General features: G+C 47.5%; 4 protein-coding genes across 4 annotated transcripts; all 4 read left to right on the forward strand.

Annotated features, from left to right (window-relative positions):
• Nucleotides 1-541: 541 nt before the first annotated feature.
• On the forward strand, nt 542-2,936 carry GLAREA_00509 (Glutamine synthetase/guanido kinase; the record flags this gene model as incomplete). Its single annotated transcript, XM_008085267.1, has 7 exons — nt 542-552; nt 615-687; nt 759-824; nt 875-1,017; nt 1,065-1,184; nt 1,232-1,817; nt 1,863-2,936. The coding sequence occupies 7 exons, from the start codon at nt 542-544 to the stop codon at nt 2,934-2,936; spliced, it is 2,073 nt and encodes a 690-aa protein (XP_008083458.1).
• Nucleotides 2,937-3,806: 870 nt separating this feature from the next.
• Nucleotides 3,807-4,273, forward strand: GLAREA_00510 (uncharacterized protein; the record flags this gene model as incomplete). Its single annotated transcript, XM_008085268.1, has 3 exons — nt 3,807-3,832; nt 3,868-4,150; nt 4,217-4,273. 3 exons carry the CDS (start codon nt 3,807-3,809, stop codon nt 4,271-4,273), a joined length of 366 nt encoding a protein of 121 aa, XP_008083459.1.
• A 2,845-nt stretch (nt 4,274-7,118) lies between these two features.
• GLAREA_00511 (uncharacterized protein) lies at nt 7,119-7,961 on the forward strand (the record flags this gene model as incomplete). Its single annotated transcript, XM_008085269.1, has 3 exons — nt 7,119-7,315; nt 7,368-7,637; nt 7,700-7,961. The coding sequence occupies 3 exons, from the start codon at nt 7,119-7,121 to the stop codon at nt 7,959-7,961; spliced, it is 729 nt and encodes a 242-aa protein (XP_008083460.1).
• Nucleotides 7,962-9,094: 1,133 nt separating this feature from the next.
• GLAREA_00512 (uncharacterized protein) lies at nt 9,095-11,701 on the forward strand (the record flags this gene model as incomplete). Its single annotated transcript, XM_008085270.1, has 3 exons — nt 9,095-9,160; nt 9,222-9,628; nt 9,679-11,701. 3 exons carry the CDS (start codon nt 9,095-9,097, stop codon nt 11,699-11,701), a joined length of 2,496 nt encoding a protein of 831 aa, XP_008083461.1.
• Between the last annotated feature and the right edge of the window lie 1,665 nt (nt 11,702-13,366).

The raw sequence follows: 13,366 nt of genomic DNA on the forward strand, positions 1-13,366 counted from the left end.
CCTCTTCCATCCTAAAAACCGAGCTGCACAGTATCATTATTGCCTATTGAAACCACTGTCATTGCTTTTGGAGCACGTTTTTTGCCCCCAATATTGCTACTTCATCTACCAGGCCTCAGACGTCAGTAAACGCCAGTACATATTACGTGCTTCTCTTCACAGACCTTGTTGTGGCTGCCGATATGGCGAATTGAGAGGTTGCAGAGGTGGGGGTTCTCGTTAGCATCGACAACGCGGCAGGCGTGGGCATTAATAGCAAGGCCTGCATCCAGAAAGTGTGTTTATAACTACTGACCAGGATTTGCAGCGAGGGGGCGGGCGAATAATTTTGTCACTGGTAAATTACCAATTCCAGGCGCGCGTCGCCTCCAGTATTCATACTTGTACCAACTTGATCGCAGTTCAGTGGCGATAGATATTACACTGGCACGCCATCAGATCGACGTGCGCTTCCGCGAATCGAACGCTTACCTTTATGACTGGCAGCAGACCATCTGGCTACGATTGGGAGAATAACCGCGTTTGCGAAAGGTGACACAAGATGGGTCTACTGTGAGTTGCCAGCTTGGGTATGGCTTAAATGGAATGCAGGATCTGACTGTTCGGGGGTGTAGGGCGCTGGGAACCCCGCTAGATTGGCCAGACGCAAAGCATAATGCAAACCATGTGAGGGAATGGGGAGTTAAGGTAAGACCTTTGTCCGAGCAAAAAAAACTCAAAACGCTATTTCGCTTGTTTCGTGCTAACATCGATTCCAGCAATTGTTGTCCGTGTGGAACAGAGCCAAGGGCAAAGAAAGAGACGCCTTACTCTGGGGAGATGAAGTTGGTACTCTAGTTACGTGGGCGAGACAACTCCTAAGTATGTGGTGTAGATCGAGTACCTTGTTGTGAACTTCAAGGAGCAAGAACCAAACGTCACACTGTCCCTGCGGCAGGCAGACATCTTGACTGCACTTGCTCAGGACGATAAGCTATGCCACGACGGAGGCTGCGTACCTGAATTACAGGACGTAGGGTGTGTAAAAGTCATTCATGGCTATGGTTCTGACTGATGATTTGCAGCGGTTCTCTCCCCATATTTCACCCGGAGTTCGGACGATTCATGCTCGAAGCTACCCCTGGTCAGCCATGGGGCATTGGATTTAAAGATCTCCTTGATGTTGAAAAGGACATGAAACTGAGGTAAGTGCGGCTTGTTTGTTTTCCGTTTCTTATCTCATCGTCCGTAGACGGAGGATAGCCAAAGAACATATGAACCCAGAGGAGTATCCAATAACTCTAACAACTTACCCGCGCCTCGGAAGCCCTGGCATATTTACTTCACCTTACTACCCACCCTCTGGAGAGAAGCTGCGGTCACAGTTCGTACCAGACGAAATAGCCAATCCACACATCCGTTTCCCCACCTTAGCGGCCAATATCAGATCTAGAAGGGGCCGCAAGGTACAGGTCAACGTTCCAGTGTATAGGGATACAAACACGTCGTGGCCTTGGAAAGACCCAACAGTCAACTACGACCTGACAAAATGGCCTGAGGATGCTGACGTACGGAACGGTGCTGCACCTGATAACTTTATACACATGGATGCGATGGCCTTTGGTATGGGAAGCTGCTGTTTACAAATTACCTTCCAAGCCAAGAGTATCGCAGAAGGCCGTCGCATGTACGATCAACTGAGTCCATTAGGTCCCATCCTCTTGGCTCTCACGGCAGCTACCCCAATATATAAGGGTTTTCTGGCTGACACGGATGTTCGGTGGAATCAAATAAGTGCGGCTGTGGACGATAGAACGCCAGAGGAGTTAGGAGAAGAGGTAATATCCCTCGTACCTCTCGGGGAGACATGCTAACCTCCGTAGCCTTTGAGGAACAACCGCTGGAGAATACCTAAATCTCGATATGCGGCAAACTCGACATATATCTCTAACGACCCTAGATTGAGAAAAGAGTACATGGACCCAGATCTTATCGTTGATGCTGATGTCAAACAACAGCTCATGGATGGCGGCATGGACTCGCTCCTGGCTACTCATTTCGCCCATCTTTTCATACGAGATCCTATTGTCATTTTTGCCGAGGATTTGAAGGAGCTCGACCTTTCGAAAAGCGACCACTTTGAGAACCTGCAATCAACCAATTGGCAGCACATACGTTTCAAGCCCCCACCAACTGGTAGTGATATCGGGTGGCGTGTGGAATTCAGGCCGATGGAAATTCAAATTACGGATTTCGAAAATGCCGCATTTTCGGTCTTCATTGTTCTCATCACGCGAGCAATTCTCAGCTTTGATCTCAACTTCTACATACCTGTTACTAAGACAGACGAAAACATGGAAACCGCCCACAGACGCGATGCAGTCTTGAACGATAAATTCTACTTTAGAAAAAACCCGTTTCCCACAAGAGCACCGAGACCATATTCGGCAAATGGAAGGTCCACCCCTACAGGAACATCAACACCTTCTGTACTTAGCCGACCTCCTACCCCTACAGGACCTGTGGAGGACGAATACGCTCTTATGGGAATTGACGAGATCATGAACGGAAGTAAAGACGGTTCCAATAATGAGTTTCCCGGTCTTATCCCTATTGTAGAGAGCTACCTTGATAGCATGAATGTCGATGTGGAGACGCGATGCGAGCTGACTGCGTATCTGAACCTGATTCGTAAGCGCTCTGACGGTACTCTTTGGACAGCTGCGAGGTGGATTCGCAGTTATGTACGAGGCCATGAAGAATATAAACATGATAGCGTTGTTAGTGAGAAGATTAATCATGATTTGATTGGCGCTGTTATCGACATGGAAGGCAAAGGTGAATGGAACATCCGGGATGCTGGGAAGCTTCTAGGAAAAGGGTTTTCGCCATGCAAGGAGGGCATTATGGCCTTGGCGCGGCCTCCGATAGTTGATCAAACCAGTTCAGGGCCTTAGCGTGAGGCATCTGGCTCTTCCGCACACGAGTCTCGTCCGGCAGGCAAGGTTTGAAACTATTAGAATGAATTACCTCGTATAAATCCCAATGAAGTGAACCTTTTACCTTTGACAGTATGCTCCTACATTCGTCAGTATTTCATGTTTCGTAAAAAGAGACAAGGTGCAAATTTACCATATCACGCTTCAGCTAACCTTCTATGTATTTTGCTCCACAATGATTGTCTATATGAATGTTCTCTAATCTCTGTCGTCAGCTAACAAATCCCCTAGTCTTGACACCTGACGATTGATGAACTGGTAGTAAGTAGTATATCTTATCACTCAGAGCGAACATATTCTGAACCATTGTAGTACATATATTGAATCCCATATTAATTAACCATCCTACAGCCGTCTCTGGTGTGGCTCAGCTGCAGTACTCAGCCTCCCCCATGACACCATAGGATGCTCGGTGGGCTGAGAATACAAACACTTCGACGATGCAGCTGAGATCTATCTTCGTCGTCGACACATCCCCACTCAACCATGGTGCCTTAAAGAAAGAATATCAAAAATGATAACCCGTAGAGCAACGAGTTCACCAAACTCCAGTATCGATTATTATCAGCCGTCAAACATGAAATACGCATACTCAAGTTGTTGGGGAAAAAAACAGGAGGGTAGAGTGCAAGCTAGGGCATAGCAGCTTAACATCGCGCAGCACATATTTTGCACTGTCCTACTGCTGGGACAATCAAGAAGATACACGCAACATCATTGTCGATGGTACCAAGATCCCAGTCACAAGGAATTTGGCATCAGCACCCAGATATTTTTGCAGAGCTGGATATATACGCGTATGGGCCGACGCGCTGTGTATCAATCAGAATGACACAGAAGAGCAAAGCCTGCAAGTACGCAGCTTGAGAACCATACACTTACAGGCTAGCAAGGTTGTTTGCTGGGTAGGCGAAGCCAGCCACGATGATGCGAAGGTCCTGGACTATATGTTAAAAGATATTCTACCTCTGAGTCTGACCCAACCGGATGATGAGATAAGCGACTGGGGGGGAGAGAAGATTCCAGTATTTCAGGCAATAAATACTGATCATGACGAGAATGGACTGCTGGAAACTACCGAATACCCCAGGCGGGAGAAGGAAGTCATACGGCTGCGGAACCAGGAACATTCTTCAGAATCTCTTCGGACAGCCTTATTGGAAAAGAGTGTGGTATGTAAATGTTGTGTCGACAAGATACCGGTGACTAATACACCATCGCTTTACAGTATCATCCAGGAGATATCTGCAGCAGTAGACGTAGCTGTCGTTTATGGCGATGTTGAATTCTCCTAGGATTATGTAGCAGAAATTCTTCGCCAAGTGAGGTCTTTTGTCAGACATCACGAGCACATAAATAGTATCCGTGCTTATACAAAAAGGTGTTATCACCACGCTGTAGAGTTGGTACAATTTCGCGATCAATTCCGCAATGGCAAGGGAAGAACCCTCCTTTCGGCCCTGCAGGCGAGTCACTCATGTCTTGCAAGTGACCCCCTCGGTAAGATATTTGCTCTCCTCGGGATAAAATCTGCCGGGTCAAGACTGATACCTGTGCCTAATTACACAATACCCATTGGGGATGTTCTCAGGAAATTGACTAAGGATCTGACCAAGGCTCAAAAGTCTTTGAACCTGATCTGCCTGAAGAGAATGGTTTCCACTGATCTTGTTCGCCCAACAAGTACAGCTTCTTGGATTCCTAACTGGGAAGTGCTTTGGACTCAAGGTACCACAGCCCTAGAAGTGGATATCTATAGGTCCATGGAAAAGAGCGCATGCTCAGAACATCCACTCCTGCAACATGCAAACGACGACGAACTCTGCTGCCGTGGTGAGTATCTTGGCAAAATACTCAGCTGTAGTAAAACCCTTGCTCTCTCTTCTCCGGTTACACTCCCTCCCCATGGACTAAAACAAAACGTCAAAGACAAAGGGTGCTGGCCGGAGTTCAAACCTACTCGTTTTTTCGGAGAAGCCTCGACCGTCTTACCCTCGGATACTGCCTTATCTTGGGTCGAAAAGTTGGGTATGCCAGAGGTGATCGGTGGAGTCCAGATAATGACATACATCGAAGTTCCATCTATGAATTTCTTGGCCAGATTCTTCAGGAATTCAATGACAGCGAGGAGACATCGTCTGTCTCTCGATGGTTTCAGGAAAATAAGACGATGTTAATTGGGTCCAAGAATTTGGAACCTCATCTCGAGGGTATTGTGGAAGGTATCGGCGTGGGATCTGCAGAACAAGTCGAGAATCGCTATCAAGTCGCAACTTACGCAGGCAATAGCATCCATCCCAATGCCCCTCTTGATTACGCAGAAGCTTATTCTAGATTCAGGAAGCATTGCCAGTCGATGTTGCCGAGTACACTCATGACGTTGCTCGAGTATTAGGTAGTTCCATTAAACTGGTGCTTTTAAGAGAGGGGTACTTCTAGAGGCAGAAGTCGACGACGAGCTGTGGATACTGAAAGGCTGTTCAGTTCCTGTTATAGTGAGGCCAGTGCAGAATTGGTGGTCGGAACGCCCCTGAAGTGCCGGCTTATTGGTGCTTGCTATGTGGAGCCAGAGGTTTGTTGGAGAGCCGCCGGCTGCTGCGAGGACCGGGGAGATATATGTTGTACTATCCTGAGAAATCTCATAAATTATTTTCACGCTTTCTATTTCTTGTACACTACGCGTGAGTGCTATTTATACCGTAGAAAAAACAACTGGTACTTTGTAAGCATTTGAACTAAATGTTTCTAGATAAGCTCTGACGGAACTACTTCAAGCCGCCCTTCAAAGCAACCAGCAGTTTAATAAGCCATCAATCCGAGAGGAGGTAAATTAGTTGAAGACTACCTCAATAGGCACACCCTCTTCAAATTCATTTAGAAGAGTTTTAGGACAGTAAGGGGAAGGTTTCGAATCTCGTTCGGGTCAACTAATAACTCTCGACTCGACCGACAATGCGTGAGAATCTCGAAACACTTCTCGCAGGCTGTTGGGTTTTTATTGGTTGTTCTAGTCGTTATATGGAGCCCAACTGACCGAGTAATCTTGTTGTATAGGAACTATTAGGTATTGTACGGGTACTCACTATATCCTTATCTATGTCCGGTTAAGGGTTGGATTGGTCGGAGGTGTGAGAACTATAGAATTCTCATTTCGGAGGCTTATTGAAGCTCCTTCACTGGTCGGCCTCCACAGATTTTGAAGACCGAGCACAAGAAGTCTCGAAAACCTCATTTTAAAACAGTAGATCACCAATTTAAGCCCTACAATCTCATCGAATCCGTATCATGCTATAGGCCAGAATTTGATCCACCGGACATAGATAAGAATAAAGGGAGTACGGGGTAGTCTGGGTTGGGTGAGCACCTGACCGAACGACTTGCACTTGGGCAATCGGGACCTCGGGAGCCGACCTCGGGATGCATAGCCACACAGCGCACCAGCCACATATATACGTCAGACAGGACTTGGCACACCCGGCCTGCAACTGCCAACTTCGCTTCCCCAGAAACCTTGGCGAACCCTGAAAACCCTGAAATTGCCCATGATAATCTTAACGCCATTAAACTTTTAAGGTGCTCTCCTGACAGCCCTGTCACAGCCATTTGACCCCTTTGACCCCTTTGACCCCTGGGAATAACCTCACAGAGCCAATGCGCGTCGGTAATGGATATGGAGTCGGCGCACACCTGGGCTCGGATGCAGGCTAGGCGTGGACAGATGCGTTGGCTGTCTCTGGTTCTGTTGGCTGGGCTGGTAACCGCAACCCATACACATCTTCCTGTTCCTCGCTGAACGCAATCTACCCTTGATTCTCGTCGACATGGGCGTATGTCATCGGCGAAGAAAAGGATGAAAACGAGGTAGGCAGCGAATCAGATGCTATCATACCCTTTTATTGGGACACTTCCTTGTTTTGGACGGCAACAGCTGTTCGCCCTGGCCTTTCAAGAGCAATGAACTGACACTGGCTTGCTTTTGAATAAATCTCTCCATCTCCCCGACCACGGTACTCTGCTATCTTTTGCTTTGCTCCCCAGACATTGTTCATCGCAAAATACTCGCAAAACTACACCCCCCCGAAGCAAAACTCTCTCCATCCTTTCACGAAGCGCCTCCAGCCTTCACCCCTATTGCCCAAGATGGCGAAGACTGGCTTCTTCCACCATATTGGTACTTTCCTGCTCTTCATTGGCACCGTTCTGCTTGTAATCACCACCATCTCGAGCCCGATTGTGGATCATATTGCTATCATGAACGTGAAGCTGGCAAATGGGACCAACACTCACGACACCCACGTTACCATGGGCACATTTGGTTACTGTCTGCTCGATGCTGCGTAAGTCTTGGCACCTAAAGAACTTATGGTTGAATACTAACAGAGTTACTAGTGATGGTCGAGACTACTGCACCGGAAAGCACATCGGATACAACCCGGCATCTTTCTTGGAGAACATTTATGATACCGACTTCAATGGCGCTCAAGTCAACACAAGCAAGGGCCTCACTCGCGTGATGGTCCTCCATCCTGTTGCTTGCGCTCTGGCATTCATCGCCTTCCTTAGTGCAGCTTCTTCTGGAATATGCGGTGCCTTGGTTGGAGCGATAACTGCCTCAGTCGCATTCATCATTACCGTTGTTGTGATGGCGACCGACTTTGTGTAAGTTTGATTTATTTTCAGCTCTGAAACAAATTGTGCTTGTTACTGATACCTCTTTGCAGGCTGTTTGGTATCATAAAGAGCCATGTCAATGATGACGGATCTGGAGCACGCGCTCAATTCTCGACCGGAATGTGGACGTTGGTGGCTGCCATGGCCTGTTTATTCTTGGGCACTATCGTCGTTTTCTTTACTTGCTGCTCCTCCAGAATGCACAGACAAAACCACACCTCTACGAAGCATGCAGAGACCGGCTACGCCAATGGCACCACCGTCACCAAGAGACATTTCTGGCAAAGAAGCTCCCGACGCACTCGGTACTAAATCGCCCATGCACAGGATAATGCATAGCATTGATAGCACTGAGTTGGATGAGCAAAAACATCGGGTGTAGGGGGTTTGTGGGAAGACTTTTACAATTTAGTACATGATTGATTTTTGAGCGGGCGCTTGCATTAGGAGATACCATTGGACGCTTATTTCTTCTGACGCTTTTAATAATAATACCCAATGAATTTCTATGATACCAGAAGAAGTGTTTCACTTTCTCAATTGGATTGAATTGGTGTAGTAGATATCCATATGTCTCCGCCAGTGGCTCAAAAACGTATCAAATGGTCAATCAATTCACAAGGCAACGGGACTCTCGTGAGCCTAAGCATAAGCCACAACGTGAATGTCATAATAGATATAACAGGAATATTACAACGAATGGTAACAGGAAACGAGAGAGAGTCGCGGTGGTAGGTACATTGCCCTTTTCCGCTATGTATACCTAGGTACTCTCTGATTGTTGGAGACCGTAAGATATGACGCTCTGTCCAATGTAACAATTGAGTGAAGTGGTAACTAACTGCTCGAATCAGTCGTACCTTCCGCACCCAGGGACGGAGCCATCTCTTCTGATTCGTGTCGCAAGAAAACAGAAGAAGTGACAACGACAACCGAGGGAACCTGAGGCATAAGGCATCCTTGCCCCTCCTGCGACACGACATCGAGGTTCACACCTGAGGCCGACTGCTACGGTTGTCGAGCCGCCGCTCTCCGACATTATTCGCTCGAGATGGCCGGACTTTTCTAAAAAGGAGACTCTACCAAAGCAATGCGGATGTTATATCGTGTATATGTTGTGTGTGAGATTTTTGAACGCCCATACTCATGGTCTATCGACTCGGGGCTCGTGTCGACCTTGCCATGGTTGTCGTGGTCGGGCTGGCACTTCAGCAACAAAGGTTGTCCCCGGCGACCGTAACTGCAGCCCAAAACCAGTTAGGCGGTTTTGCTGGAGAAGGCTCAGGGCTCGGCGCAGCCTTCCACTTGGATCCGGCTACAGCCTCATCGATTAACCTCTTTTCCCATCCTCAACACCACAACCTCGCCCTTGGGCATCGTGAGAGCACCTTATTGCCGCCAGAAGAGTGTCGCCCGTGTGTGGTTCTCTCAATTAATTGTTAGCTATGGAACCTTCAAGTAAAAAGCGCCGCCTTGCGCCCAAACTGGCAGAAAAGCCACTCCAGGAGCAGGTGAGTCCGTCAGGGAAACGACGTTTTCACCCCAATATTCTCATGCTAACGAATTGTGTAGTCTCCCCAGATGCGGTATGATTACAAGGCGATGCCACCAGTGCAAGACGCAGCACCCCCGCCAGAGCGTACCGACTTCGAGTCCTTTGCGCGTCATTTACAGGACGCAGCCATGCTCATATATGCTCAAGCCAATCGATCCCCATACACAAGTGCCACGGTACTCCTACTCCGGTGGGAGGATGAAATGAGCGTTGAGCCAGACCTTTCGTCGTTAGAAAAAATGTTCCGCGAGCGCTTCAATTATCGAACAGAGACATGGAGTATCCCGAGCTGTCCAAACCCCAGCGTGAAACTCACCATGCAAATGGCACAGCACATTGAATACGCTCGACCGGACCACCTCCTAATTGTATACTATGCTGGACATAGCTTTATAGGTTCTGATCACAACCTTTATTGGGCTTGGTAGGAGCAGGTGTAAATGACCTTGTAGACTAACGCTAATTACCGAGCAGTAATTCTCGCGAGGATTCGGCCAGACTGAAGTGGGAGGGTGTGAGATGTCTACTGGAAGACGCACAGTCTGATATACTGCTACTTCTGGACACTTGTGCGGTAGCGGATGCACCCACTGCTGGCAACCATGGCGTCAAGCAAGTAATCGCAGCGTATACTCCTGATCAAGCGGCACGTGAACCAGGTTCTCAGTCTTTCACATACAATCTAATAGAAGGCTTAAACAAACTTGGAAGCGGTCGGCCGTTTAGCATCCAGCGTCTGCATGAGGAGATAATCTCCCAAAAACACAACATGCTCCTCATGCAACAGCCACTGCTGCCGAACGGAACGAGCAAGCCTTCGTCGCCTCACGATCGAATGCCAGTCTGCTTCTCGTTAACACCTGGTACTCTACAAAGCATTACCCTTTCTCCTATAGGCATGCAGCAAGGCATGCAACAGGGCGGTGGCTCGGGCATATCCCCAATCGGCTCTCCGGACAATGAAGCTCAAATATTGCAGAATAATCTTAGTAGCCAACATGGAATCAAGGTCAATTCGAACTCGGATCTTACGTTCGAGGAAATGCGGGCTTTGGTATGTACAACATTTCTCGGAGAGCCCAGCCAGGACATGGCATCTTTTAAGCAATGGCTACATAATACCCCTCTTGCTGCTTCGAAGATTGCTGTGGAAGGCATGTTTCACGGGCCCCCGACAGTACTGCTTGTTTCCATGCCTATCGCAGTATGGAATGTGGTCGCTGCTGATCGAACTTGCGCTTTTCTTGGTTATGTGAATTCTCATAACATGTCAACGGAATACCAGCATTTAGTGGGCGGGATAGGGGGAATTTCACCGATTGGAAAGGCGGCAACATTCAAAGAGCTTGAAGATGGAAAAATACTTCTAGAAGCGCGTGAGGCAGCTTCTTCCACACCAGTCATGCTTCGCCATGAACAATCAAGAACATTGGCTACTCCGAGCACGGCCTCCCAGGTTGTCTACCCAGAATCGGGGTCTGGGACACTTCCCGAAGGAAAAGATGAGGTTGAGGACTCGGTTGAAATGCACGAAGCTGCTGAGCAGCTTAAAGCACTGAGTCATGTTCGCCATGTTAGTCACGATAACCTTGCCAACGAAAGGAATCATTCTCACATGCCGTTAGAGGAATCGCCCGGAATGAGATCTGCTCGCGACGAGTCAGTATCGTCTCAGGACCATGGAGAGTCGGGCCCCGAAGACCAGATGTACAGTTCTGAATACAATTCTCCCGCGTCACGACCCAAGCCTCGGCGATCTGTCCAGAAACAAGGGCCTAAGCAAGACACCAGATGCTCCCTTTGCAGTCACGCTCCATTTAAAGACTCTTCATCGCTTAGGAAACATATCGCCGCCGCTCATACTCGACCTTTCCCTTGCGCCTTTTCATTCGCAGGTTGTACGAGTACATTCGGCTCTAAAAACGAGTGGAAGCGACACATTGCCTCGCAGCATCTTTGTTTGACATACTACCGGTGCTCTTCGTGCCCTCAAAGTACTGTGGAAGGGAAGGGCAACGAGTTCAACCGGAAAGATCTTTTCACTCAGCACCTTCGCCGCATGCATGCGCCGTTTGCCATCAAAAAAGCAATTGCGAAAGGCGACAGCAAGTTGCAAGTTGAGTGGGAAACACATGTAAAGGACATGCAGGCGTCCTGCCTAGTCATTCGTCGTCAACCACCGCAGCGTTCCGCTTGTCCAAAGCCTGATTGCGCGAATCTATTTGAGGGTGCTGGCAGTTGGGATGACTGGACAGAGCATGTCGGCCGCCACATGGAAAAGGGCGAGGCTGGCCGCCTAGGTGTCGACAAGCTGCTTGCGCGATGGGCGTACGAGAACGGTATTATTGAGAGGAGAGACGATCATACATATCGGCTCGTTGGCGCAGAACGGGAAGGCAATGCTGGGGGCTATTACTCCGATGGGAATGGAGTGGAAAAGAAAGAACCGGACGAAAGGGGAGAGATCGAGAGCATGAATCTTGATGCAGGGCTGTGATATGTAGTATTGGATATAATACCAGGACCGGAAGGCTGGGATGGGGCTAGGCTGGAGTAGGGATTACAAAGGGTTATTGGGTTTCTTCTCACAATTACGTGGCGTATAAAGTTGTCTTCTTGTACATCTGTCATTTCCGTGGGCTTCATCAAAGGTTTTCGGCAATTTGATTGGGAGCTTGGTATATGTATACATATCATAAAGTTTTGTTCAAAACGGAAGAATTCAATCTCATCGAGAAATTAGCAGCAAGACAAGAGTGGATCGGCTAAAAGTGACTTTATTATTTGCTTTCTAGATAACTAAAGATATCTACAGTTAAGTCATTGTACCTGGTCGACAATTCAAGTTTCTTGTCTTTGTTAGGGAACTCTTTCACATATTATTTTGGGGGGTACCATTGCGAACTTGCGACTTTAGCTGAACTTAACCATTTCCATTTACTGCCCCGTTTGCGACCTAACAAACTCGTATCACTGAATTAGTAAATATCATGGACGATCTTTTGGCTTCCAACAACCTACATCGGAACCTTGTCGGCTTCGCTAAGTGTATACTGGCTCAACCTGGTCACGCACGCTCCCCCCTTTCCCCCCTTGTATCTAAGCGAGATAAATGTCCTATGGAGTAGATAACCCAGCCGGTGCCGAGTTGAATTTAAAAAAGGAGTTAGTTTGCATCAACCAAGTAACGCATGCTGGAGCAATGTTTCAGCTGATATTCAAGTTTGTGGGCTAGTAAAAGTTGTGGTCGTTGAGGCATCTCCAAGCTGATCCAAGAAAAAAAAAAGAAAAAAAAAACCGCGCGAGCAAGTATCGATTGACAGAGCTAGAACTTAATCCAGCCAAAGGTGCTTTACTGTTTCTTTACGCCTTTTGACTACTTGTCTCTCTGGGGGCCGTGAGTCGGCTTGGTTATCCGTGCACTTCCCTTCACTTCTTTCGATGGAGTCATGTGCAGATTAACCTGTTAAAAGTCCTCCGCTTAATCATTGACTATTTGTTCAAGTAATAGGACGGCAACCACAGTTTTCCCAGTCGACAAACACAGTTCGTTGTACCTCATAAGATGTCTTGACCTGGTCGAAAGATAACAGGTACAAGTCATAGTAGTTAGCTGATTCCTTATGCACTGATCGAAATTCATCTATGTGTCACTATTTTCGAATATCCGGAGATGGGTTACTTCTGAAACAGATTGAAATTATTCTCACTCGATACAACAATGTTTGGAGACGTATAGAAGATAGATAAGTAGACTAGTCGTTTGTACAACAATTTGCCCTTACATACACATACCGCTACACATCCAAAATTTCGGTAGGTCTGATTAATTATGCAAAAATATGTTTATCCTTCCTCGCTATACTTCTACCGCCACAAATATATGCTAAACTTTGAGAATCCTCAATTCTTGAGACATCAAAAGGTGTCAATGTTTCCATCTGCTGGGTATACAAACATTTCAATTAGGCAAAATGGGTAACAAGTAAGCAAATGTCAATGTAGCGCCTACGCTCTCAGAGCAGACTCCTTTCCTGTCCCATGCTTCATGATGCACATTGGTAAAAAAAGAAGTTCCCCTCCCGCAGACCCTGGTGAGAGACAACCATCAATAAGTTGAGATATTCCCGGGATAAATATCGTCCGATTAACGCCGTTACAT

The sequence above is a fragment of the Glarea lozoyensis genome (assembly GCF_000409485.1).
Source record: "Glarea lozoyensis ATCC 20868 chromosome Unknown GLAREA3, whole genome shotgun sequence".
NCBI lineage: Eukaryota > Fungi > Ascomycota > Leotiomycetes > Helotiales > Helotiaceae > Glarea > Glarea lozoyensis.